Source organism: Leguminivora glycinivorella, chromosome 7 (genome assembly GCF_023078275.1).
Source record: "Leguminivora glycinivorella isolate SPB_JAAS2020 chromosome 7, LegGlyc_1.1, whole genome shotgun sequence".
Lineage (NCBI taxonomy): Eukaryota > Metazoa > Arthropoda > Insecta > Lepidoptera > Tortricidae > Leguminivora > Leguminivora glycinivorella.
In genome coordinates, this window is record NC_062977.1 from 21,487,346 (window position 1) to 21,514,692 (window position 27,347).

The 27,347-nt window shown below is 39.2% G+C and overlaps 1 protein-coding gene across 2 annotated transcripts in view; it reads left to right on the forward strand.

The window, feature by feature from the left end:
* The window catches only part of LOC125227759 (death-associated protein kinase related), a 345,996-nt gene extending 318,871 nt beyond the window's left edge, over positions 1-27,125 (forward strand). Inside the window, exons 2-7 of one of the 2 annotated variants that reach the window (XM_048132073.1) lie at positions 19,377-19,548; positions 19,982-20,282; positions 22,702-22,930; positions 23,945-24,162; positions 24,993-25,108; positions 25,798-27,125. In XM_048132073.1, the coding sequence (XP_047988030.1) occupies positions 19,377-19,548; positions 19,982-20,282; positions 22,702-22,930; positions 23,945-24,162; positions 24,993-25,108; positions 25,798-25,992 (1,231 nt within the window). In that variant the 3' untranslated portion in view covers positions 25,993-27,125. The remainder of the gene's footprint in view (positions 1-19,376; positions 19,549-19,981; positions 20,283-22,701; positions 22,931-23,944; positions 24,163-24,992; positions 25,109-25,797) is intronic. The other variant, XM_048132074.1, reaches the window with a different exon arrangement.
* Positions 27,126-27,347: the final 222 nt, after the last annotated feature.

A 27,347-nucleotide genomic window follows, 5' to 3' on the forward strand; every position in this document is an offset into this window, starting at 1 on the left:
ATGTCATAAACAAAATGTAATTTTGACAGACTTCCTACCAAAGTAACGCCTCAAAGACGCTTAAGATATTTTAGCCTAGCCAAAAGGCTCGCCTTAATATTAATAATACTCCTAAACCACCGTGTTAGCAAACATACATTTATTCCAAAGTAGGAAGAGTAAGAATGTTAATTAATCCTATTTGCATGTCCTCCGACACGGTGGTCTTGTCGAAGCGAGCGAGGCGAGCATAGCGTGCCTAGCCCATGTTCGCACTACTTTGTTGTACAACTTATGGTGGGCGCACATACTTATTTTGACACTAGTTAAGGACTTTGCAATTAGAAATGCGTTTTAAGACCTTGTAGGTGTAATTTCAATGGACTATTTTATGGAGTGTAAGATTATCCTTTGGAACTACATTGTTGCGCTTTAGTCCGATTCGGATTTTACATTTTGTGTTGGTCTTACTGGTTTATGGTATTGACCGAACACAAAAACATAGTAAGTGCTGATAAGATGCAAGTAGGCCTGATTTAGACGGCGTGCAAACTCGCATGCGATTTTAGTCACATTGCGGGCTGTTGAGGGTACATACAATTTTGCACAGCCATCAAATACCGCAATGTAATAAAACTCGTATGCGAGTTCTCGTACCATCTAAATGGGCCCTAAGTGATGAAATGACCTCCTATAGAAAGAGGTATGGAAGAAAAAGACATGCTGCGCCGACCCCAAGTAATAGGCTAGTTTCCTACTAGTCAAATCAGCTTCTTTGTATGAACTGTCAATACGATTTGCTAATTTAGAATTACTATGAAATACTAAGGAGTGACGTCACGGTCAATTCATTTACTTTATATTTTTCTCTTTGACTTATTAAATAGAAATTATGTTTAAAAATAACTACTATCCATATTTTTCTTCTAATTATGTGGTGATTTATTTCTGCTCTTCATGAAATATTTTATTTTAGGTATAGGATACTGAGCTTACTAGCCTATTGGGATAAGGGCAAGCTAATGATGAGTAATTTTTGCTAAGAATCAAGCTACTTGTTGATGTAAAAGTAAGTCACATTTTTCCCTGTTCTGTATCTACAAGAATACAATTACAGAGAATTTATTTAAATAGTACGAAAGTATTGGGGCAAATGGACCAAACTACCTTAAACAGCAGTTTCATCAAAGCTGGTTGAGTTTTTACATTGTTATATTCCCGCTATAATACGACATTATTGCGTTGACCTTTAATTATTCGTCTATACGTCTATATAACTATAAAAATCATCACAGTAGTTAGTTTAACTCTTTGTCTACCCATAAGCAAATTAGTTCCATCACTGTCATATTCATTGCTGAACTTTTGATTGCACAGAAGCACCGTAAATAACGTGTTATATATTGCCTTGGTATATAAAACTTATTTAGCTGTGAAACCGTTGCGCCACCTTAGATTAGAATACAAAACGCTATCTGATATTACGCTAGCGGTTCAAGTTTGAGGATGAAGCGGTTATAACTTATAAATAATGAGGAATCTGATTTAGATAATTGAACATTTTGTAATAGTTATACTCTTAAGAAGAGTGATAGAAGATGTTTCGAAATGCACACAATTTAATCAGAATTGTGGCCGATGAAATGAATATCACCCGGACGCATTAAGGGACATTAAAATCATTTGGTCCTTAAGTTCCATCGACTTTGATTGTGCATAATGTATATATGTGCGTATTATAACAGTTGGCCTATATTAAATTCAACTCTGGCAACGGCCCTGACTGGCTCCTTGGGTGAACGAGAAACTCATTAGTAGTCAGCGTTATAATAATGGTTTTGCTTTGCAGTTGCGCTGACCTTGCGTCGAGCAAGCAGCCATAGAGTTGGGTTGACGGAAACTCTTAGTAGATGCTACTACACACTATCGCCAGCGCTTGTGACATGAATACCCGCGTTATCTGCGCCCGCGCACCGAACAAACGCCGTGATTTATTGTTCGCACGTTGCGTAAACTGGAACATCACGGGACCCTCCATTATCAGATCTTGGAAACAGTATTTACCGTGAGCAGCTAGGACACAAGTTAACGGATTCCTAACCGGCAAGTTGCGCAAAACAAGACTCTTGAGTAAAAAGTCTTTTGACGACCGGTCTGGCTCAATCGATAGTGACCCTGCCTGCTAAACCGCGGTCCTCGGTTCGAATCCCGGTAAGGGCATTTATTTGTGTGATGAGCAATGCATAGATATTTGTTCCTGAGTCATGGATGTTTTCTATGTATATAAGTATGTATTTATCTATTTAAGTATGTATACCGTCGCTTAGCACCCGTAGTACAAGCTTTGCTTAGTTTGCGGCTATAGTCGATCTGTGTAAGGTGTCCCCAATATTATTATTTTTATCAAGCAGGCGTCTGGGTGTCAAGAAAAATAAAAAAAATTAATAAGTCCAACCGCTTCTGTCAAAATGATATTATAACAAGCTTAATATACACTACTGTTTCGAAGGAACAAATTTTTGTGCGAAACAAGCAAATAGGTCATTAAGAAGTACTAGAAGTAGTGTCCTTTATGTATGAGTACAGTACTCGGCGATAATGATTGCACATGGGTTTTTCGTCTTAGTAAAGCGTTGTCTCTTTCTTGCTTATATGACGTTAATTGTCTCTTTCCAAAGACCGATGTTTTCTCTATTGTCGTTTACTGTAACATAAATTATGATATCATTACCAACGCTTTTCACCCAGCCCCTAGTGGAAGTCACCTCCAATCGGTCATTTTATGAGCTTTATGACTTCCGCTGCGCAAGCGCATTAAAGTTTAGTTGTCAGGGTTACCATACATGGTGTTACAAATTTTCACATTATATAAATTTTGCATTTAACCACATAATCAGGCCAGGGCTCACCGAAAAAGAGATGCGGCACCCTTGGTTGGCTGCATTTTATCCAAATTGTCAGGAATGTACAAAGGTCAGGGTTGAGTAGAATAATTGAGGGAAGGCCTGTGCAGGAGTGAGACAGTTAATTGGGCTAAAAAAAAGGACAGAGAAAAAAGATTGAAAATTTGGAATGAATAGTTGAAGAGGCTTGAAATGATAAGTTTGAGGGTCGACCGTGAGAGTCCTTAATACAATGATTACATGTATTGCATTTCCGGCATAATCTTTACGTGTACAAAGAAATGACTGCAAGTCATGCGATTTTTTAGTTAGATAACCCCAAAAAGGCCAAATCTGCATATTTACGTATAATAGAGTTACTAGTGAAACAGAGTCCTGTCACGGTCGCCATGTAAAGGGCCGATATGAGAGAACAACTGAATGTGAATAATGCTTGACTTCACGACTATTGCGGCAAATTGCATTTATTTATTTAATTAAGGTTAAGGCGGAGGGTTAAGTTTTTTTTTTTTTTTTTTTTATTGAAGTACTTTCGTAATTGTCTACTATTACCGGTAAGTGGTAACCCTAGATTAAGGGCCAGGAATCGAACCGCGGACTGCAAATAGACCATAAAGGTTAACGACTCGATGGAGATTTTATAAACGAATCAATACTCGCACCCCGTCTCTCGGCTATTTCCGGAACTTTTATGACTTTTCTTCATAAGCTGTACTTTTTGTCATGGTATTTTATTATATTAAAGTATTCTTACAAATATGCTTCGCTCACGTTAAATTTGAAAATTGGGGAATGCCCCATACAAAATTCCATCCCCATTTTAGGGAAGTGGGGGTTAGAAAGCGATAAAAAATAGCCTATGTCACTCTCCGTCCCTTCAACTGTCACCACATAAAAAATCACGTGAATTCATCGCACCGTTTAATTTGCTGTGAAAGACGGAAAAACAAACAGACACAGACACACACCTTCCCATTTATTAAGTATGGATAACGTGTGCTAACTATAATAAATGAAATTTTTACTTTAAGAAGAAATATTTATTAAAGCACCTTAATTTAATTAATTAAGCACTAAACCTAAATGGGCAAAGTGGAGAAGGCTGAGCAGGAAAGCGGACCCTGGCGCTAGGCCGGGAAAACGCTAGGTTGAAGAAGAAGAAGCACTAAACCTAAATAAAGGAGGAACTTACTAGGTGTATGTAACATACATGTATACTGAAGTGTTTCTTCAAAAAGTTCACGTTAGACTTATATTATTGATTACCTTTTTGATTTTTGTCGAGCTCCCGATATTTCGACGCAGTTGCATGCATCATGATCACGGAAAACTGACGAAGGCGGGTGGATGTTAAAGTTGTATAGACAGCGCGCGATCTACCCTCCTTCGCGCGCGTCGGCTGCGTTCACTTTCAGCGAACCAAAAAGGTAAAGGTAAGGTAGGCGAAAATCAAAAAGGTAATCACGGTCTATATCCCGGTCAATATAAGTCTAATGAAAATAACCGTGAATCATTCAAAACTCTTAAGTTCACGTTATCTAAGTTGTTACATCATTACGAAGTAGTACCTTCTGTCGAGGAGATCCATTTCACTGTTAAATTAGATACATACATGTAGACAAACCTTATTCAGTGGCATTATAAGTAATAAATAAGCCCAGTTGGTCGAAGGTCGCGCATCTCACTGTTTATAGCAATTAAACGTAGGCAAGGTCGCCCCGTTTCGAACTCCTTATCCACACTTAATCACAGTAAATAGATATCAGAGCAGTATTATGACTTTAAATAAACGCCCGAAAAGATTCGCACAAACAAGTAATATCAGCGCGAGAGTGCGAGAACGCGCAGCGCGACTTTTGAAGCAAAGCGTGATCCTATTAACCTCCGACGCAATAACACCCCGTCGTTTTTGAGTAAATTCATTTAGCAAGAATTGTGCAAAATAAGCGGCTTTGAAAGATTTGCATTTATCACCTATTCTAACATTTGGAATTTGCACCTAACCAGTTAAGATGAATTGCCGGTAATTTCTACAAGCAAACAGCTTTCAAGTAATCAAACCATACGGGATTCCAATACTGGTATCTCGAGATCGTAGATATCGGGTGCCCATCTTTTAAATAGCTTTTTACAAACCCCTACTGATCGCCGCCGATCTAATATTGAGCAGTTTTATCGAAGTCATAAAACTGATAATAATCTTTAAACTGTGTAATCACAGCAAGACACTCGCTCGCAACCTAATCGGGTATCAAATATGATTATTCCACATCGGCTTCTAAGCGATGCCTTTTTAGTGCTGACGCCGGCGCCAGCTTCGATTGCAAAGAAATTAACAACCATTGTTATTTCGTCTATAAATACAGTTATTTCATTACCTCCTAAGCTGATTTTAACATACGCACATTACGCAGTCACGCCTGTATCCTATAATTAGGGGTAGGCAGAACACATGAAACTACTCAAGTTTCAGTGCCACTCTTGGCAAAATAAGGGACTGCAAGAAAACGAAAATTGTAACATTGCAGTGACAGGATGCCAGCCTGACGCCTACGCCACAATTTAACCCGTATCCCATAGTTGACTTCTACGACACCCACGGGAAGAAAGGGGTGGTGAAATTCACAACCCGTCACCACACGGATTTTAATGACTCCAAATTAAAGAAGGCTGCTTTTCCGGCTAACAACTCCGCGAAGCTCAAAATTTGCTGGTGAAATTACGATCTCTACTTACCTACGCCACCTACGGTCTAAAGTTCTTATACATATTATAGCAGTTTTCGTTTTTCATTGACTGGGTATGCTATTAAATTAAATACCTATGAGATCAGGAGATTGAGGAAGCTTATCCAAAATATCAATCGCACATCAAACAATCATGCGAAAGGAAAATCATATCGGAATGAGGTATTATGAAAAACAAAAACCTCTGGACAATATCCAAGAATTATTTAGTAACATTCTATTGTTGATCTGTTCTGTCAGTGTCAATATGGTCAGCTTAACAATTTAACATATAACTTGGCAATTCCTGCTTCCAAATTTTGGATTATTTAAACTAAAAACGTTTAAAAGGTCACAACACATTGACGTATCTTATTAAGTATCCTTTTTTTCACCAAAATCCCTTGGAAAATTAGTTTACTCTTAAAAAATCTCACCCCACCTTCACACGCCTCAGCTACCGGGTGTCTTGCGCAAGCGCACAGTTCGCTGACCGGCTAAAACCGTCCTTGGCAGTGACGTTGCGCAACGTAATCGATGGATGGTGCCGATAGCTGAGAGTTCTCCCGGTCTCTTTAAAGCAAGAGTAAATGGGTATCTCATAGGTAAGCGTGCTCCACCTTAGACCGCATCATCACTTACCATCAGGGGCCCGTTTCTCGAAAGGTACAAGCCTTGTATTACAAGTGCGCGAACTGTCAAATCGTATGGGTTGTCGTGGAAACACACTTGTAATACAAAAGGCTTGTACCTTTCGAGAAACGGGCCCCAGGCCCCGTAGCCGAATGGCATTTCTCTGGTTAGTATTCACTTAAGAGCTATGTTAGTACTTATTTTATTTACAGTAATTTTCTACTAGACTACTAGGGCAATGTTTCTAGGAGCACGTAATTAGTGGTTGAACATAATACGTACTTCTAGAAACATGCAAGTCGTCACAATGCCTTAAATATGGCAACACAACATTTTTTTTCTATTAAGTCTACAAAGGACTGATATATTTGTATGCCATGGCTTAAGCTATATAAAAGTTACATTCTTACTATATACTAAAGAACAAATGGACAGCAGGCGCACCCAACTTGCATAGTTGCATACATTTCTGGGATGAGCGCGGCGCGCGACGTCGAAAGTGAACGTTTAATGCACATAATGCATTCATTTATTGCTTTTTGCTTACTAATCGAGACTTTCTTAATCCAACGGACGCATCTGTAAAAACTACATGTTTTATTCGTGTTTTAATAGCCGATAATTCGTTTTTGTACAGCCATAGCAATAACTAGAAATAAAGTTAATCCGTTTAATGCACTCTTTTACAACCCGATGTTTTAGTAATAGAATTTAATGTTTGAATCTCCCCTGCTTTTTAAACCAGCTAGCTACAAATATAACCAAGTATAATCATTCAATCATAAGCTTTCAAGAAATAAAAAAGTCGATTGCAACACTGCTCGCCGCGTCTTCATTACGAGTAGAATCTTTGGCACTGATTAAAAACACGCCGACTTCAATCATCCGCCGCAATCATGATTTCAACTGGATTTATCACGTGATGATTGTGATTTATATGATTGTCGGTGCGCTTGTAGGGGTTTTATATGAAAAAATGACCGTTTTATCAACATACAGAGCTCGCATATTCATGAGGCTGACGTATCGTAAATAATGCTTGCTTCGCTTCCAATTGCTGGGACTATGGTGGAATGTCTAGATCCCGGTTTTGCGGGACTTTTAACGACGGAGTGGAGCGGTTTTTTCGAGTTACCGCAAAATCGTAGTTGAATAATTGAAAGTGAAATCTTTTGCATGTTGGTACTCTTTTAGTAGCACATTACGGGAATTTTAGAGATACTGTAAATTTCTAAACAAAACTTATTATACCTACTTATGTATGACAGTTAGCTACGCTACTTCTGCCTATATTAATCTCTTAAATCTGGGTAGAATTTCACAAGAAACGTCGATAGTTTTTTTTTTTCATTTTCATGAGTCTATTTCCTCTTGAGCCTTTATTTGTTTGAAGCTTGAGACTTCTACAATCCAGATTACCAAAAATTCCAAACATCATTATTTATTGTAGAATGTTTGATAGCAACAGAGAAGAAAAGGAAACGGAAAATTCGATTTAACGCGCGTTCTGACTCCCGCTATTCCGGGGTTATCTAAATTAGTACTATGACGGATAGAGAATGTCTTAAGGCATTAAGTCCGCCATTTGTAAAGAGAAGAAGATTTGTACAATTTTTTAATTTTGTAACAAAGTTGAAAGAAAATAAAGTCTGTACCAAATCGGGATTTCGCGAATCCCGGGACTCCGGGACTACATGTTCTGCCATCCCTATCCCCGACCACACAGACTGTGATAAACTTAAGCAATTACACTTGAGGATACAGAGTCTGCCACCATTTGATATTGTTCAGTTCAAATAGCCACCAGCAGCTACTAGTTGCTGATAAGTGGGCACATCGTTATGATTTGTTGGTTTTATCCGCGCTGTTTAATCAAATGGTAATGCGAGAATATGAATATGTAATGTTTCTTCGAGTTCAGTGACTTATGACAGTGACTTAAGCTAGTTAGCTTTTGCCCGCGGCTTCGCTCGTGTTAAATTCGAAAATTGCGGAATGTTCCATACAAACTTCCACCCCCATTATGAGGAAGGGTAAGAAAGAGACTTAAAGTAGCCTATGTCACTCTCCATCCCTTCAATTATCTCCACTTAAAAAAATCACGTCAATTCGTCGCTCCGTTTTGCCGTGAATGACCGACAAACAAACAGATACACTTTCCCATTTATAATATTAGTATGGATTAGTATATGGATTTAATATAAAATGGGTAAACCAAGAAGACTTTTGACTTAAAGGAATTAAAAATATTGAAAACGCACTTACCTACCCGGCCATTTTTTTTTCTCATTTAGTTTCTACTTCAGAAATATTTCTTCTCCTCTAATAGGTACATCTACACCGACCGTACATCTTAATCGAGGTTTGAACATACATATTACATACGAAAGTTCAATAAAAATATTAATAAAAGACAATATCCATCATACAGAATTAATAACTGACCATGTCACAATCTTAGGATATTATATTACAAATTAGGCAACAGTAGTTTCCTACTGGAAGTTACACAATATCAATGTATCTCAGAGGCCTAAGATGTATTGATAAATGGCCATTGTTTAGGCAGAAATGGAAGCCGAACGGTGAGAGGAGATACCTATCTCTTAACATCTTTATGCTTTTAATATCTGATAAGTAAAATGAGATAAGTAGCTATAAAATCAATGGGTACTTATGACTTTTTTAAAATGTACCGCAGAAAAGAGTTCACTTTGAAATATGATTTATAAAATTGATTTATTTCTTACCTTGTAAGGACGTGGCATACCGGTGCCAAAAATGTGTCATTAAATTAACTCCGCTGTACACTAAAACAAGTTTAACATGTAGTCTTAATCAATCGCGTTGTTGCGGTCCATCTTTCCATCAATGCTCATGTAATGAGAATATTCAGTAGGAATTATATGAGTCGTCTTATCCGTTCTTCTGAAATCTTTGGACCGTCATTCATTTCTCAATTAAAAAATAACGAATAAAAAGCAGTAATCTATAATAGCATTTTTGCAATTCGATAAACGTTTCGAACGTATCAACGCAACGCAATTAGGTTAGGTAAGCCGTTGCGAATTCTAGCCGATAGGCTTACGTAGTCGATGGACTGATAAGGTCCTGTATTGTGGAACTGACGTAATTGAAGATCTTTGAACGATCTCATTGTCGTTAGTAGAACACTTTTAAAACTGCTCTCTTGATAAAAGTAGGTTATGGAATATGTTATATTAAGTAGTGTAATATTTTACTTTCTTTAGGAAAATAGAAATGGGATTTTAGGAAAATAAAGCAAACGAGCAAACGAGCAGACAAGCCTAATGGTAAGCGATCATGGCCGCCCATGGATACCTGAAAACACCAGAGAGGCTTGGAGGTGCGTTGCTGGCATGTAAGATGGCTGTACGCTGTTTCTTGAAAGATTGAAGGTCGTATCGGTTGGGATATACCGCAGGCTGTCTACCGCCTGAACAGTTCATTCCACAGATTAGCTGTGCGAGGACTAAAGATGAATGATCTATTTGTATTTTATATTTCGTTGCATTTTTATATTTTAGCGCAATTATAGGAGTTTTGTCACTCCCTGGAGCATAAAAGTATTGTATGAAGTTCACAAAATAATCCCAATCCATTCATATTTCGGGATCAAAATTCATGTTTGACCGGTTCGCAAACGAACTTGAATGATTACAATGATTATTAAAAAAAACTCAATACATCGCGAACAGCATCCTTACTGTTACCATGCGCTCCAGAAAACCGGTACGGTAGCCCTATTCAGAGCAAGTCATCCCGAAAACTGTGGCTGTCGCGTCTTCTATCCCTTTTAGATGCAATGGGTGTAAGCGGGATGATGGTGAGAGTCGGTTCGGAATCGGCCAGCAGATGGCAAGCAGGTGCTGACGATTCGCCGAATTTCGGCGGGTCTGACAGGCGGCATGCCGCCTGCGGCATTTACTGTATAACTTCAAAAATATGTAAACATATTCCACAGTAGTAAGACTATAAAATGTATAGATAATTTTGGACGTGTCTCAAGTAATCAAGCAAAAATCCGGTTCGGAGATTCATGCGAATCTCTGTTGTTTCTTGCCGCGCCTTAGAAATGTGCAATGTTTTTATGTTTGGTTACAATGTTGCGAAATGGACAAGTTGACGAATATGGGCAAAGAAGTGTTGGCAGGTGATAACATTGTGGTCGTTTGATAGATAGTTCAATTCAAACATGGGATTTACAAACTGGAAATATTCCAGTGTATTCCTTCAAGTTTCTTTTGACCGGGTTCAAAGTAAACAATTGTAGAAAGGTGCTTTTACCGTATGGATGAAAATTAGCACGGCTAACTGCGTTTTCACATCATCCGATTTGATATTTGCCTTTGACATCCTGCTACATCCGATATGAGATCGGATAATGTGAAAACGCTCTAACTGCTACAATATGAGGAGCCATTCCATGAATAAGTCTACCGTTGTCCATGAATAACCCCCGACCGCGACATAGTAGACCGATTTTGATGAAACGCTAAGAACATGGCTAAGAACACTCCCGACTAACTCAGCTTTCAGATAAAAAAAAACTAAATCTAAATCGGTTTATCCGTTCGGGAGCTACGGAGCCACAGACAGACACACACACACAGACAGACAGACAGACAGACAAACAGACAGACAGACAGACAGACACGTCAAACTTATAACACCCCGTCGTTTTTGCGTCGGGGGTTAATAACACCCCGTTGTTTTTGCGTCGGGGGTTAAAAATGATCGCCTACTGCTTTAAATGCTGAAAAAAAATCGCAACACACTACATACAATGCCTTTTTATGGGACGGCCCATGGAATGATCCTAAAGGACATGACAGTTCACCTTTAAAATTGCAAACGTTCAGTTTCGGATGACGTATCTAATCTATCTCACCTAGTTTAGCCGGCGCCGCTTTTGCCGCGGGCAGCTGTCAACGCGTGCGCAAACGCGGGGGAAAGTGGGAACTTCGTCGCGGGGATAAATCAACCTAACCGGGGAATGTGACGGCAAGAAATTGGAGTTGAGGACAAGCGTATGAAATTAGTTATGACTTATGAGGTATGAGTAGAAGATTGTTTCTATCTATATACATACATGCAAACACGCCTGCATCCCATAAAGGGGTAGGCAGAGCACACGAAACTACTAAAGTCTCAGTGCCACTCTTGGCAATTAAGGGGTTGAAAGAAAACGAAAAAATAAAGAAAACGAAAGAAAACGAAAATTGTGACATTGCAGTGACAGGTTGCCAGCCTCTCGCCTACGCCACAATTTCACCCAAATCCCACAGTCGACTTCTACGACACCCACGGGAAGACAAGGGGGTAGTGAAATTCTTAACCCGTAGTTTCTATCTATTTGTATTTGTACATTAACTTGTATATCTATATAAGAAAAGCTATAGAAGAAAAGCTAACACGGGTACAAAGCTGCACAGCTCATAAGGACAGAAAGATAATCGAATAAATCAAAAAGTTTAAAAATATATATTTTTTTTTGTTCTATATTTGGTGGTAGGTAAAATGTTTTTTTAATATTTCGAATTCGGTTTCTGTAGACTTGATCAATCGATTTCAGTATGACAATTCTTCAGTGCTCTTAATTTTAAAGACTGTATCGTTAAGTATAAGGACAAAAAAACGTGGTCTAAATGTTGACATGTGCATAATTTTGTATTATTATGTTCCGAGAGTATGATCTGAAGGTATTGGTAAGCACTATTTGATATAAGAAGGTCTGATATTGATTTTATTTTAGGGAGTTTATGGTACTTTCATTAAGGTCTAGCAAATACATTTGGGACAACCCCTATCTGGCTTAATTTGAGAATATTCCAATGACTCATTAGTACGATTTCAACAAACAAAGGTTAATATGCTGCCAAAACATATCGCCAACAAACTATTTTACAGTATCGCCAACAAACTGTTTTACAGTTTGGCGAAACTTTAATGATATGCTTGTGTATAATTGTCTTTTTTGTTAAATAAAAAAAAAAATTCTTTATGAGTCCTCTTCATGGTTTATATAATTTAAAAAGAACGCATTTTTGAGCAACGTTTCCTATTGCCGTAAATTTTTGATGCAAGCAGGATAGTAAGGCGGCGGAATTGAAAAAAGTCGTCTAGTTTTGAAGTTGATGTGACTGGAGAGTATACTGCTGACAAGTGGTATCGTTGTGATCGGTAGACTTTACTGAGTACGAAATAATGACTTGTCACTTTCTCAGACTGTGGGGGGGTTAACTATGACGTCACAAAGATCGCGGTCCCGGGTTTCAATTTTTTGCCAATTTGTCTAGAACCCCTTATCCAATTTTGAAAAATGAGGTGTCGATTAAAAGCGTATAACATGCTGATTAAGATTTATTATATGTGAAGAGTATAGTTTTGTTAATAATAATGCAAAAAATACTTTTTTTTTACTCTCTTTTTTGATTTTTGTGACTCAAAAAGGCAATGAAAACGGCCACTTAGCTAAAAAATATGTTATATAAATCATTTAACTACATTATTAAGCTATCTGTTGCTTTTTAAATTTCTACGATCGGATAATAAATAAGCAAACTACAACCACATACCTGTAGGCGGGGAGTACCGCTTGACACGCGTTCCCATACATTCGGCGTCTACCAAATTACACCTCGCGCAAAATTCGTTTCAAGCAGATATACCTCTAATCTTATTCATCGTAACCTATCAATATTGGTATCATTTGAAAGTACAATTAAAGTACTTTAAGAAACAATGTCAATCATTTTCATAAAATCAATAATCGCCAGTCTGCGGTGGTTACAAAGGAAAAAGTGGGTATGCAATTTGACTGGTTTCCTAGGTTTGATACCCTAGACGAGTTTAAAAGGGGAGGTAAAGGTGACATATGGGTTGTTCTCTGGCCTAAAAGCTATACAGAGGGTCAGGGGAGAAAAAAACTAGGGTTTAAGTTTAGTTTTAAGTTATTTTTTCTTTTATTTGTTGATTTTATTGTGTTTAATTTTTTTGTAATTTTATCAAGGATACACATTGGTTTCTTTTGCTGAAAATTCCCTTTTTTATGAGAAATGTTATGAATTTCATGGCATTTTCCGATAGAGACTAAAATTAACTTTCAAATCAGGCCACATAGTCATACTGATACATAGTCATACCCTTAATATTATATAAGTAAAAGTATGACTATGTGGCCTACTGATACATAGTCATACCCTTAATATTATATAAGTAAAAGTATGACTATGTGGCCTTATTTGAAAGTTAATTTTAGTCTCTATCGGAAAAAGCCATAAAATTCATAACATTTCTCATAAAAAAGGCAACTTTTAGCAAAAGAAACCAACGTGTATCCTTGATAAAATTACAAAAAAATTTAACACAATAAAATCAACAAATAAAGGAAAAAATAACTTAAAACTAAACTTAAACCCTAGTTTTTTCTCCCTGACCCTCTGTGTAGCTTTTAGGCCAGAGAAAAACCCATATGTCACCTTTACCTCCCCTTTTAAACTCGTCTAGGGTATCAAACCTAGGAAACCAGTCAAATTGCATACCCACTTTTTCCTTTGTAACCACCACAGACTGGCGATTATTGATTTAAAAAAAATGATTGACATTGTTTTTTAAAGTACTTTAATTGTGCTTTCAAATGATATCAATATTGATAGGTTACGATGAATAAGATTAGAGGTATATCTGCTTGAAACGAATTTTGCGCGAGGTGTAATTTGGTAGACGCCGAATGTATGGGAACGCGTGTCAAGCGGTACTCCCCGCCTACAGGTATGTGGTTGTAGTTTGCTCATTTATTATCCGATCGTAGAAATTCAAAAAGCAACAGATAGCTTAATAATGTAGTTAAATGATTTATATAACATATTTTTTAGCTAAGTGGCCGTTTTCATTGCCTTTTTGAGTCACAAAAATCAAAAAATAACTAACAAAACTATACTTTTCACATATAATAAATCTTAATCAGCATGTTATACGCTTTCAATCGACACCTCATTTTTCAAAATTGGATAAGGGGTTCTAGACAAATTGGCAAAATATTTAAACCCGGGACCGCGATCTTTGTGACGTCATAGTTAACCCCCCCACAGTCTGAGAAAGTGACAAGTCATTATTTCGTACTCAGTAAAGTCTACCGATCACAACGATACCACTTGTCAGCAGTATACTCTCCAGTCACATCAACTTTTCCCGAGACCCTCTCGCCGCTCTACTAGGATAAGAGAAACAGATAAAAAAATTAGCCATAGGCCAAAGTCTACTAGACATTCATGGTGTTTGAACTACTTTGAACAGTCCCTAAACGATCGACATAAACACTGTATGATAGATAAATTCGACATCAAAGTCGAAGTTAGCGTAAGCGCCATGCCACATTCTCTAAATGGCCGCCATACACAGATCCGAAACTTTATTTTTTTTTAATAACAGTGGCTAGACTATGTCCAGATATTCTGCTTTGTGGATCATGTGTAGTTGAGGTTCCCACCGTACAATTTTTTTTCGCAATCGTATCGTCTTGTACGCAGTTTGTGAATTTTCTAGTAGCATTTGTCCGAAATCGTAATTGGTACTCGGGAAGATTAAGTCAATACTGTCTAAACCACATGCTTTACGTCGAGTTTCTAGGACAAAATGCGCACCTTATTATGTGACTTATTAAGCCCATGTCTTGTTATAAGAAAAAAATATAATAGAAAATAAATACGGCTACTCAAAGTTGTGTTTATACTTAACGATACAGTCTTTATTATACCTACACTGAAACTTAAGAACAATACGTTTACGTAACTAATTAGTAAAGTTGATGAATGATAGTTTAATAACTCCATCTACACAAACAATATAAAACTACAGCATAAAGTCAAAGAGCACTTGACGAATTTAAACAATGATGTGGGGTTAGCCACGTGTATAAAGAGGCCAATGTCGTGGGGCGTACTATGCAACCCCATCCCGCAACCCCGTGCCGGTTTACTGACCCGGTCACTGCCCCCGGTTACGTAAGGGTAGTTATATTTATACAAAACCTTGCTTTGATAAAAACTAACTCCATCTACAAAAAAGTAAGTCTACAAGCAAAGTGAAACATCACCCATCTAACATAAATAATGAAGTGGGGCTAACCACGTGTATAAAGAGGCCAACTTATGTGCGAAATGTCATTTGATATTTGCTAGTCGCTTTTCGGTGAAGGAAAACATCGTGAGGAAACCGGACTAATTCCAATAAGGCCTAGTTACCCTTCGGGTTGGAAGGTCAGATGGCAGTCGCTTTCGTAAAATTAGTGCCTACGCCAAATCTTGGGATTAGTTGTCAAAGCGGACCCCAGGCTCCCATGAGCCGTCGCAAATGCCGGGACAACGCAAGGAGGATGATGATGTCGCGGGGCGTACTATGCAACCCCACCCCGCAACCCCGTGCCGGTTTACTGACCCGGTCACCGCCCCCGGTTACGTAAGGGTAGTAACACCTGTATGGCTACCATGAATTTTTAATACGTTACTCTATATCGTAAAAGTCACTGAATATTAGATAATTGTATAAAAATATTAAAAATGAAATTAAACTGATGAAATTTCGCTTTAATTTTTGAATTGTATGGACAAAGTGAACAACACCCCCAACGGTTAATTACTGGAACCAAAAATGAAATACATGTTGGCAAGAAACCACCCCATTGAACCCTAATTTTTACCACAATTGCGTTTTCACATTGTCCCATCCAATATCGGATCGGATAATGTGAAAAGAAAACACAGTAAGCCCTTGCGATAAAATCAATAGAATTCTGCCCTAGAATAAATATGTAGGCCACGAGGCCCGGAAATGGTGAGAAGGGATCGTTAGGGACCATCCACAATTCCACACACAGGCGACGCATGTCCTGAGACTGAGTCCCGAAACTTCAAATGTAACGCGGGACCAACGTTCATGGGGTGAGGAATTATTCTGACGTTGGCCGACGATTCCGTGGCTTTCGCCTCTTAAAAAAAATGTGGCTACTGGTGTCGGATGTCCCTTGATAGTAAATGGCAAATTATTGGTTAAATTATGAACTAATTGTAACTGTAATAGTTATTTGTTATATAAGGGGGCAAAGTTGTATTTTAACGCCGAGTGTGGAATTGAAAAACGAGCAAGTGAAAGGATTCTATAGTTGAACCACGAGCGAAGCGAGTGGTTCGAGAATAGAATCCTGAACTTGCGAGTTTTTTAACACACGAGAAGTAAAATACATTTGCACCCGAGTGTAACACAAAACTTTTCCCCTCACTATAGCGAGGAAACTACAACGCAAAAACTGCGTTTATCACTGCTTTCAGTAGTTTCACAGGTGGTAAATCATCTTTATTACTAGAATCAGCTACTTTTATCAATTTTAAAGCAGTTAATTTGACTTTATTCAAGGTCAAATTACTTTACTCACTAGTGGATAAAATGCGTTTTTACTCACTGGTATTAAAGGGCAAAACACGTGTTTCCGAGCTAGTGAGGGGAAAAATATTTTTTTTAGTTTTTCGAACTATTTGACTATTTTAAAATATTAAATTATTGTACCTACCTTTCTCTGTGGAGTGCCACTATCTACGTAGTACGTAGGTACCATATGTAGGTATAGTGAGCTGGAAAAGTGAATGGAATAATTTATCAATTAATTCATTCATAATTTCTCCAGGAAACTTTGCAGCTCACTGTACCTATACTACCTATGTACTTATTTATAGGGACAAATTATATCAGCACATTATCTCTCACTGCTTAGATAATTCCATTAAACAAATAGAAAATGATCTACAACTCCAACACTTAATTCAATTACTTAGCGATAAAGCACCGCGTAAACTAGTCCAGCGTCCTTTGGCCAGCCTCATTTCCTACCACTCTGTTCATTCTAAAGCGTCTTCATTCCATACTAATTTACCATCGCTTACGACCTTTACTTCCAAAGCGATCTTAATGAAGAACGCAGAACCAACCGTCATAAATATCTATCAATATATGTACTGTATTTCAAAGCGGTAAGGTGACTTCACGGGTAGATATTAATGATAATACTCATGTGAGTTGCGGTGTCCGCAAGGGCAGTGTTGCCATGTTGGGGTGGATTGTTTATCTCCATTTTAGGCGGGTGACTCACTGGTCGATATTCTAAACATTTCTAGGTATTTAATTGGAACGATTTCCCGAGCGGGGTCGCGGATTATTAAGGCTACTGGAATGCTGGTTTGCACTGAAATGTGCTATATAAGTTACCTAATGAACTAAACCTTATTTTCAAAGATATAAGTTCCATTATCTAAGTATTACAGTGACGTGCAACAGTTAAAATAAATATGTCAATTACTAGTATGGTTTGGAACGTAAATTGAAATATAAATATTATACAAGTCGGAATAAATATGTCAATGGCTGATAAAGTCCAAATACTTTCCTTACATAAATTTCAATCAATGTAAAGCAACTTTGTTATATGTATTAGCTATAAATATGCCAAAGGCTGATAATATGGTCCTTAAACCTTTGAAATGCCATGGCTATCGTGATCAAGCGTCATCGAGCCTTGTCAGAAAGTACGAAGGGTGATATTGGACTGTAATCGCGCGCGTGTATTGACTTCTTTAGCGTTTAAAGTATTAAAACATAGTTTTATTTTAAATGGGATATAATAGCAACTGGGTTAAATATTATGCGAATGAATCAAACGGAATGCGCATATTACACGTAACAGCATAATTAGAATGTCTGGAACATGCCCAGAATTTAGTGTTAAATGATGTGTTGAAAATTTAACGTGTCAGTTCGTGGAAAGCTTGTAAAGTAGTTGCTTCTAGTAATGTAAATGTGTTAAGTAATAAACTAGGTTCTTGGCATTTTACGTACACTACTTAAAAATATTTTGAATGAATTTACAAGTAACATTTTTTTTCAGAAACAGGTTGGGTTATTGTTACACCATTCCTTCTTTTAATTGTTTTCTTTTTCCCGACTCATAGGTACAGGAAAAATCGGCCAAGAGCGTGTCGGGCCACGCTCAGTGTAGGGTTCCGTAGTTTTCTCAAAAACTACTAAACCTATCAAGTTCAAAACAATTTTCCTAGAAAGTCTTTATAAAGTTCTACTTTTGTGATTTTTTCATATTTTTTAAACATATGGTTCAAAGTTAAGAGGGGGGGGACGCACTTTTTTTCCTTTAGGAGCGATTATTTACGAAAATATTAATATTATCAAAAAACGGTCTTAGTAAACCCTTATTCATTTTTTAATACCTATCCAACAATATATCACACGTTGGGGTTGGAATGAAAAAAAATATCAGCCCCCACTTTACATGTAGGGGGGTACCCCAATAAAACATTTTTTTCCATTTTTTATTTTTTCACTTTGTTGGCGTGATTGATATACATATTGGTACCAAATTTGAGCTTTCTAGTGCTAACGGTTACTGAGATTATCCGCGGACGGACGGACGGACGGACGGACGGACGGACGGACGGACTGACGGACGGACTGAAGGACTGACGGACTGACGGACGGACGGACGGACGGACGGACGGACGGACGGACGGACGGACGGACGGACGGACGGACGGACGGACGGACGGACGGACGGACGGACGGACAGACAGACAAACATGGCGAAACTATAAGGGTTCCTAGTTGACTACGGAACCCTAAAAACATTGTCACATGACTAGTCTGTTAACAACTGTCAAGTGCCACCAAAATGCCACGAGTTACCGATGTGTAGTTATACTCTGTCAACCAAGTCTGTCAGTAAATAAGAACAAAGAAAACTATATGCATCCTTTTCTTTAGGATGCTAGAGAAAAGGTTACCTATAGTTTTCTTAGTTCTTATTTACTGACAAACTTGTTTGACAGAATATATTGTTTGATTGTTTAGTCAACTTAGGATAGTTTACCTACGTTTCGTATTTACAGTCAAAAATACAATTATTGGAGAAAGTTTTGGCGTTTTCTAGCAATTATCAATTGGCTAAATTCCCTGGGATTCTTTCAGGTATCCTGGATATCTCAAAGGATCTCCCAAACGAGAAACTAGGTATTTTCTTCATACACTGACGCTAATAAAGAACCTTCTCTTCCAGGGGCAAGTTCGCATCAGTCCGCAAGATCCGGCACCTGGTCTCCGGCGAGGAGTACGCAGCCAAGTTCATCCGCAAACGGAGACGCGCTGCAGACAGTTCCAGAGAGATCCAGCATGAGGTCGCCGTACTAGCGCTGTGCGCTGGCTGCACACGCGTCGTCAGATTGCATGAGGTGAGGAACACTTCTACTCCATCATCTTATCTCCAAGTCCATCCGCAAACGGAGACATGCTGCCAACAGTTCCAGAATGACTCAGGATGCTGTCGCTGTTCGAACGACTTTTGAGGCAAGCAACATTTTGGTCCGTTTATGTAATGTGTCCCAACGAACTTAGAACTTAAACATGAGTCCTCTGATATCCAACTAGGAACACGCTACAGGTTGTCTCCACAGAAACACTTTAAGGGCCACTTGCACCAACGAAAATGGAGGGTTAACCCACAATTTTATATGGAATTTGACAGATGACATCCCACTAACCCTGAGTTAAGTGGTTGGTGCAAGAGGGCCTATCTAAGCATACTACTAATACAAGTTGTGACTCTTCATTGTTTACCAACGCCTCAATTCCTAAATACCTATCACTAAACCTCATTCTTTCCAGGTGTACGAGACCCGTTCGGAAGTGGCCATAGTCCTGGAGCTGTGCGCGGGCGGCGAGCTCCAACGCCTCCTGGACGAGGAGGAGCGCCTCTCCGAAGGCGCCGCGCGCCGGGCGCTCCGTCACGTACTCGAGGGCCTAGCACATTTACACGCTCGACGCATCGCACATCTTGACTTGAAGCCACAGAACTTACTCCTCACTGGAGGGGGCGAAGAGCTACTTATCTGCGACTTTGGAATCAGTCGCGCTATTCAGCCTGGAGCGCATGTTAGAGAAATTTTGGGGACGAGGGATTATGTTGGTAAGTTGTATGTTGGAGAGATTTTACCTTAAATAACAATTCCAGAGGTACCTTCGTTGTGGCTACTAGAAAGTAAGGATGTTGAATTATTATATTACTTGTCCAAATGCAAATAAATTTCAATTATATCTCCACTGCCACTGTCACCAAACCAACTTTCAATTCAAAAACACCCAGTCGGTCAATTCTATTTCTATCCCGTTGGAGACAAATCTGGCTCCAATTACATTTCTTAATTACATTTCTCGATGACGACGTCCGCTGAGTTACGCGATGTTCGCACGCGATTGCGACAGCGAATCTAGACTAGATGGAGTTATTAATAGGTCTGTAAAATTCTGGGGTAGAAAGTTCACGCGTGCCTGATCTGATTGAACAGTTTTATGAGATCAGTTTTATTGCATTTGGATTAGCGCCTTTTGTAGAAGTAATTGACTAATCGTGGAGGAATGCAGTTAATGTTAATATATTTCTTCTGTAATGCAATGCACATACTTCGTTTTATGTTGGTGTTGCGTATTGCATTGGCTATATTCGTGGTGAGAAATAGAACCGGTGAGAGTAAAAAAATATGAATATTAGTAAGCTTACTGTTAAAATGTGAGTGTATTTAACCTTCCTCTTTGTCGCTTACCATAAAGACGATATTTGCTTGTATCTTCATATGGATAAACTGACAGAGCGGCTTTATAGCAATCGACAAAGTGGCACGTTTTACTAAATTCACTCACAAATATAGTCTCGCCTACAAATCTAACCGCCAAATCAAGCAAGTAAAAAAAACTCCAACGATGTTATAAAGAACGCTTGTTAACAGACGCTTTTTTAGGGTTCCGTAGTCAACTAGGAACCCTTATAGTTTCGCCATGTCTGTCTGTCCGTCCGTCCGTCCGTCCGTCCGTCCGTCCGTCCGCGGATAATCTCAGTAACTGTAAGCACTAGAAAGCTGAAATTTGGTACCAATATGTATATCAATCACGCCAACAAAGTGCAAAAATAAAAAATCGAAAAAAATGTTTTATTAGGGTAGCCCCCCTACATGTAAAGTGGGGGCTGATTTTTTTCTTCATTCCAACCCTAACGTGTGATATATTGTTGGATAGGTATTTAAAAATGAATAAGGGTTTACTAAGATCGTTTTTTGATAATACTAATATTTTCGAAAATAATCGCTCCTAAAGGAAAAAAAAGTGCGTCCCCCCCCTCTAACTTTTGAACCATATGTTTAAAAAATATGAAAAATATCACAGAAGTAGAACTTTATAAAGACTTTCTAGGAAAATTGTTTTGAACTTGATAGGTTTAGTAGTTTTTGAGAAAAATACGAAAAACTACGGAACCCTACACTGAGCGTGGCCCGACACGCTCTTGGCCGGTTTTTTTATTTTATAAGGGCTAAAGAGTAGAGCCTTGGTGCAGAAACGATAACTACATATCGCTGCGATGGATCATAAGTTCACAAGGAAACGAGGAAGAAGAAGAATGTTGGACAAACCCAAACATTTTAAGCAACTCAGATAATGTTTATTGGTCTTTAACAATTTATTCGGATTACAATGGTAATCCGAGATAATGATCTTGCATAATTTTTTTTGTCATATTTTACCTTCGCATAACAACGCTTGGCAGAATCCTCTTTTCGCAGAATGACTTTTTGCATACATTTCTTGGCATACTGTCTTTTCGCAGAATTATTTAAGGCAGAGTAATACAATGGCATAATGGTAAATTGTATAATAGTCGTATAATCGATTAATTGTTTTGTCGTAAATTGTGTCGCATTCTATTGACTTGGCATACTGTCATTTCGCACAATTCTCTTAGGCAGAATAATACATTGGCATAATGTTGATGCGGAGAATAATGTCACTTATGTTTTATTTATTTTTTAAACTTAAAAGGGTTTTCTGGTTTACTCACTGTCAACCTAACACGCTCCTCCTCGCTTCGCTCGTCGTCGCACCTAAACCGACTCTGTGACATATAAGATTTCCGTGTCGTGTGAGTATTTTGTCTGGATAGGGGTTCTAACCTAATGTACATTTCTGGCAACATGACAAAATAAATTCGGCGGAACGTCTATTCGGTGCAAAATTACAGTCAGAAACATGAGTATTATGCGACATAAAATGCTGCAAAATTAAAGTCGACGATATTAGTAGTATGAAATTACTAATTCGGTGAAATGTAATGTATACTATATACAAATTCTGCTATATTAAAATCGACAATATTAGTATTCTGCTATCCAGAATTCTGCCAAATGAATGATATGCGATATGACAGTTATGCTATTTGTACAATTATGCAAAAGTATCATTGGGGTAAAAATGTTTCTGCGAAAGCTGCTATGCCAAATGTATTTCGGACAATCGATATTCTGCAAGATAAAGGGAACCCAATTTATTATTTTTTCCAGCACCAGAAATCCTCTCCTACGAGCCTCTGTCCCTGGCGGCGGACATGTGGTCGGTGGGCGTGCTGGCCTATGTGCTGGTCAGTGGCTACTCGCCCTTCGCCGGCGAGACGAAGCAGGAGACCTACCTGAACATCGCACAGTGCCAGCTCAGCTTCCCGAGAGACCTGTTTAGAGGAGTCTCGCAGAGAGCCATGCAGTTCATCAGGGACACACTCGTCGTGGATCCTAAGTGAGTTTCCTCGTTTTTTCTCAAGGTATCTGAAGCAGGAGATATATCTGAATATCGTACAGTGCCAGCTCAGCTTCCCGAGAGACCTATTCAGAGGAGTCTCGCAGAGAGCCATGCAGTTCATCAGAGACACACTCGTCGTGGATCCTAAGTGAGTTTCCTTGTTTTTTCTCAAGGTATCTTAAGCAGGAGATATATCTAAATATCGCTCAGTGCCAGCTTAGCTTCCCGAGGGACCTGTTCAGAGGAGTCTCGCAGAGAGCCATGCAGTTCATCAGAGACACATTTGTCGTGGATCCTAAGTGAGTTTGATTGTCTTTTCTCAAGGTATCTGAAGCAGGAGATATACCTGAACATCGTACAGTGCCAGCTCAGCTTCCCGAGAGACCTGTTCAGAGGAGTCTCGCAGAGAGCCATGCAGTTCATCAGAGACACACTTGTCGTGGATCCTAAGTGAGTTTGATTGTCTTTTCTCAAGGTATCTGAAGCAGGAGATATACCTGAACATCGCACAGTGCCAGCTCAGCTTCCCGAGAGACCTGTTCAGAGGAGTCTCGCAGAGAGCCATGCAGTTCATCAGAGACACACTCGTCGTGGATCCTAAGTGAATTTGATTGTCTTTTCTCAAGGTATCTGAAGCAGGAGATATATCTGAATATCGCTCAGTGCCAGCTCAGCTTCGCGAGAGACCTGTTCAGAGGAGTCTCGCAGAGAGCCATGCAGTTCATCAGAGACACACTCGTCGTGGATCCTAAGTGAGTTTCCTTATTTTTTCTCAAGGTGTCTGAAGCAGGAGATATACCTGAACATCGCACAGTGCCAGCTCAGCTTCCCGAGAGACCTGTTCAGAGGAGTCTCGCAGAGAGCCATGCAGTTCATCAGAGATACATTTGTCGTGGATCCTAAGTGAGTTTGATTGTCTTTTCTCAAGGTATCTGAAGCAGGAGATATACCTGAACATCGCACAGTGCCAGCTCAGCTTCCCTTTTTATCTAACTGGTGTAACTTTTCCAGGGGTCGTCTTACAGTGGAAGAGTGCCTGGAGCACCCCTGGCTCAAAGACGACACCGACATCCCGCGAGCCATCGTCGGCCTCGGGTTCGACACGGCGGCCAGTGACTCCGATGAGACGGAGAACGGAGTCAACGGCAATGGTGTTAATGGACATAATGGAGTCAATGGGGTCAATGGACACAGCAACGGGACTAATGGGACACATGATGAGGAAAAAGGTTGGTGTCACGAGCGTGTTCTGCATGTTCTATAGGTACAGGGTGAAATGAAAAGGAGCGTTCAAACTTTGCTTAGTGACTTTCGAGATCATAATGAACAACTTTTTTATTATAGAACCAATGCTAAAATCGCGAAAAAAAATTGGCTATTCCATAGAAATGAGCGGCATCATGACAGTCGAAATGTATGACACAGCCATTTTTTTGCGATTTTAGCATTTTTCCCATAATTTTTTTTCATTATGACCTGAAAAGTCACTATTCAAAGTTAAAACGGTCCTTTTTATTTCACCGTGTATAATAATTGTTTTTTTTTTACAACGGGGTAAAGAAAGACAACTAACTAAATAAATATTATTTTGATGTAACTATAGTCTTCATGATAGGTACATGTGGTTGAAGGAGAAATCTCTAAGGACTGGTTAATTAAACATTGTACACGAACGTCGAACATAACTAAATGAATGGGGATATTTCGTCAATAGTGGTTACTTGGGCCATTTTTTTTTCAATGTTGTCCACCCCACTTTTTTTGGATTTGGAAATTTTATGTGTTTTTCACTCAGAATCACGAGCTCTTTCAATCCTAATAGGAGAAAAAAACTGTCCCAAGGTTTTTTCCCATTCCGTTTTTTCATAAATTTTGTATGGCAGTAACGGAATGGAAGGTTCGAAAAAATGTATGGAAATCTTGGGACATTTTTTTTTCTCCTATCAGGATCGAAAGAATCGCGTAAAATTACCCATGTTACAAAAAAAGTGGGGTGGACAACTTTGAAAAAAATAGTCCACTTACAGAGTTTCAGATTTTTGTTTTTATATACTTCCAGAGCGGGCTGTGTCGCCATGTGCGGAGGAGCGCCTGCCGCCGCTGAAGCACGCGCACGCGCGCGACCCCGCGCCGCCCTTCCCCGACGCGCCCTCCACGCCCAAGGTGAGGATCGTGGTAATATGCTCATTCATCTATCTTGTACAGCCGCAGACAGATATATCGGAGCGCTTGAGGTGTTTACAAATATCTGAACACGCTTTTATTGCCTGATCGTTATAGGCGTTTTAAGATACATATTTTTGACGTTGGGCGCTCTGATGGCGACCTTATACTTGTCGTGGTTTGTTTTTTTGTAATGCTTTTCGAGACCGGAATAGAAATTGTACACGCGGTAATATGTTGTTATTGTTGCTTTTCTATGGATAAAACTTCTGACAACATCTTATTTGTGGAACAGGAAGAGCGTCTCACATGTTTTTGCAACCTTCGAAGAGTAATATATCACAAATTTTAAAAAAATTGCTATCCGTCTGTCAACCAAAAAAGAAATTGTAGTATGTCGGGAATTCAAACTTACTGCGTTTTAATGTGAGGAATCGTGAATACGAGATTTTTTAAAAGCGTATTGCAATGCCGTTATACCAAAGGCGATCGGCGTAGCAATGCAGTTATCGGCATTCAGCATTCAGGTGCGCGAAGCGCACTTTTACATTAAGTAGGACATTCGGTCCTATGGGGATATCTGAGCGTGCAAAGCGTGCTTTTACATGATGCAAATCAGAGTCATTAGGGTCGGGCCCGGCCTGACATTCAAGCGTCTTGTTTTATTCAGCAGTTCATTTAAGCTTTCTACTTCTCCCTAGGTGTCCCGCAAGTCGCTCCCCTCGCCGCCGTCGGTCCTGGCGCTGTGCAAGAAGTTCCAGCCCGACTACGAGAAGCCGGCGGCGCGCGCCTGCCCGTGCGAGTGCGGCGCCTGCTGCCCGCCCGCGCCCGCGCCCTGCCTGCGCCTGCGCCTGCCGCCCGCGCGCGCCGCGCAGGACCGCGCGCTCATCTGCTAGCGCCTACTTACTGCTGGCGCCTCTTGTCTGCGCTGGCCTACTAGAGGGCGCTGTACTTAGGTGGGCTTTACAGCGAACACTTATCCGTTTTAAGCGGGCGACAAATCTACGAGCGAGTACTTATGACTCGACGAAAATTTCGAACCGATCGCATCGTCGCGGCGGTTTTAAAGTTTACGGTGACACGCAATCGAAAAAGGTCGTCGAGCCATAGGTACGCGTACTCGTTCGCACGTCTATCACCCGCTTGAAATAAAGATGTGACGTCTTGATACGATGGCATTTTGAGCGTTAGGTTTCCCCGAATGCGGAATCTAGTTTCACCGACCGAAAATAACTCGTCAGTAGGAAATCTATTTGAGAAAACTTTACACCGATTTAATTAATACTGAGCGTGTTATAAACGCCATATTTATAAAAATTTTATACTATTCACGACGACAACGTGTTAACTTATTCGAATTGATTTACGGTTGTATTATTTCCTTTAATTGTAAAACGTTTTCCTGACGATAATAAGTATTTAAGTTTCACCATCGCTTAACTGAAACGTACATAAAATGCTTCGCTCAAAAGTCCATCTTTAAGATCCTACCCTCATCTGCCGGCGCCAATGTTTCTGGCACGAGCAAACTAGAGGGCGCTCTAGTTACTGAACTTGGATGTGATCCCCTTTTTCATAATTTACAGTACTTAAAGTTTTTGACCGGTAAAGAAATTAATTATAAACGAGAGACATATTAGTTGCCGTTTAAGTTGATTTCGGTCAATAACTTAATATTTGTCAATTCTGAAAATAGAGAAAGATTTAAAAAACTGCCCGGTGAAGAAAGTGATATGTTTGTATGTCTTTGACCTATTAAAAATACTACTGATATTTCAGTACCAATGTGAAATGATAAAATTACTACTTACAACATGTAAAGTGAACGAAACATAATGGTTAATAATAATAAAATAAATTGTACTAAAGTATGTGTAAAATCTGTAAAATTACCTTATCAAATGTTATTAAGTATATCAAAAAATTGCATTTTCTCAAACATGCAATGAAATATTGTCTTTACGTTCCTTAAAATGGGCTGGGAAGTATCGCTTTTTGGGCGCAACAACTCGAGAGGACTGTAAAGGGATTTCATATTATTTTTTAGGCCTAGGCCTGCAAAGTAACTTTTTTTTATAAAATATTGTCCTTTAGAGCATTTTTTTTTATTTCATTGTATGTTTGAGAAAAGCACTATACATGCCTCGGCGTGAAAACGGATTCCCGGCCTCGTATCCCTATCCGCCTCGCTCGCACGCTCTCTGATGTAATGTACTATTTCTAACAAAAAATAAAAATGTAACAGATAAGT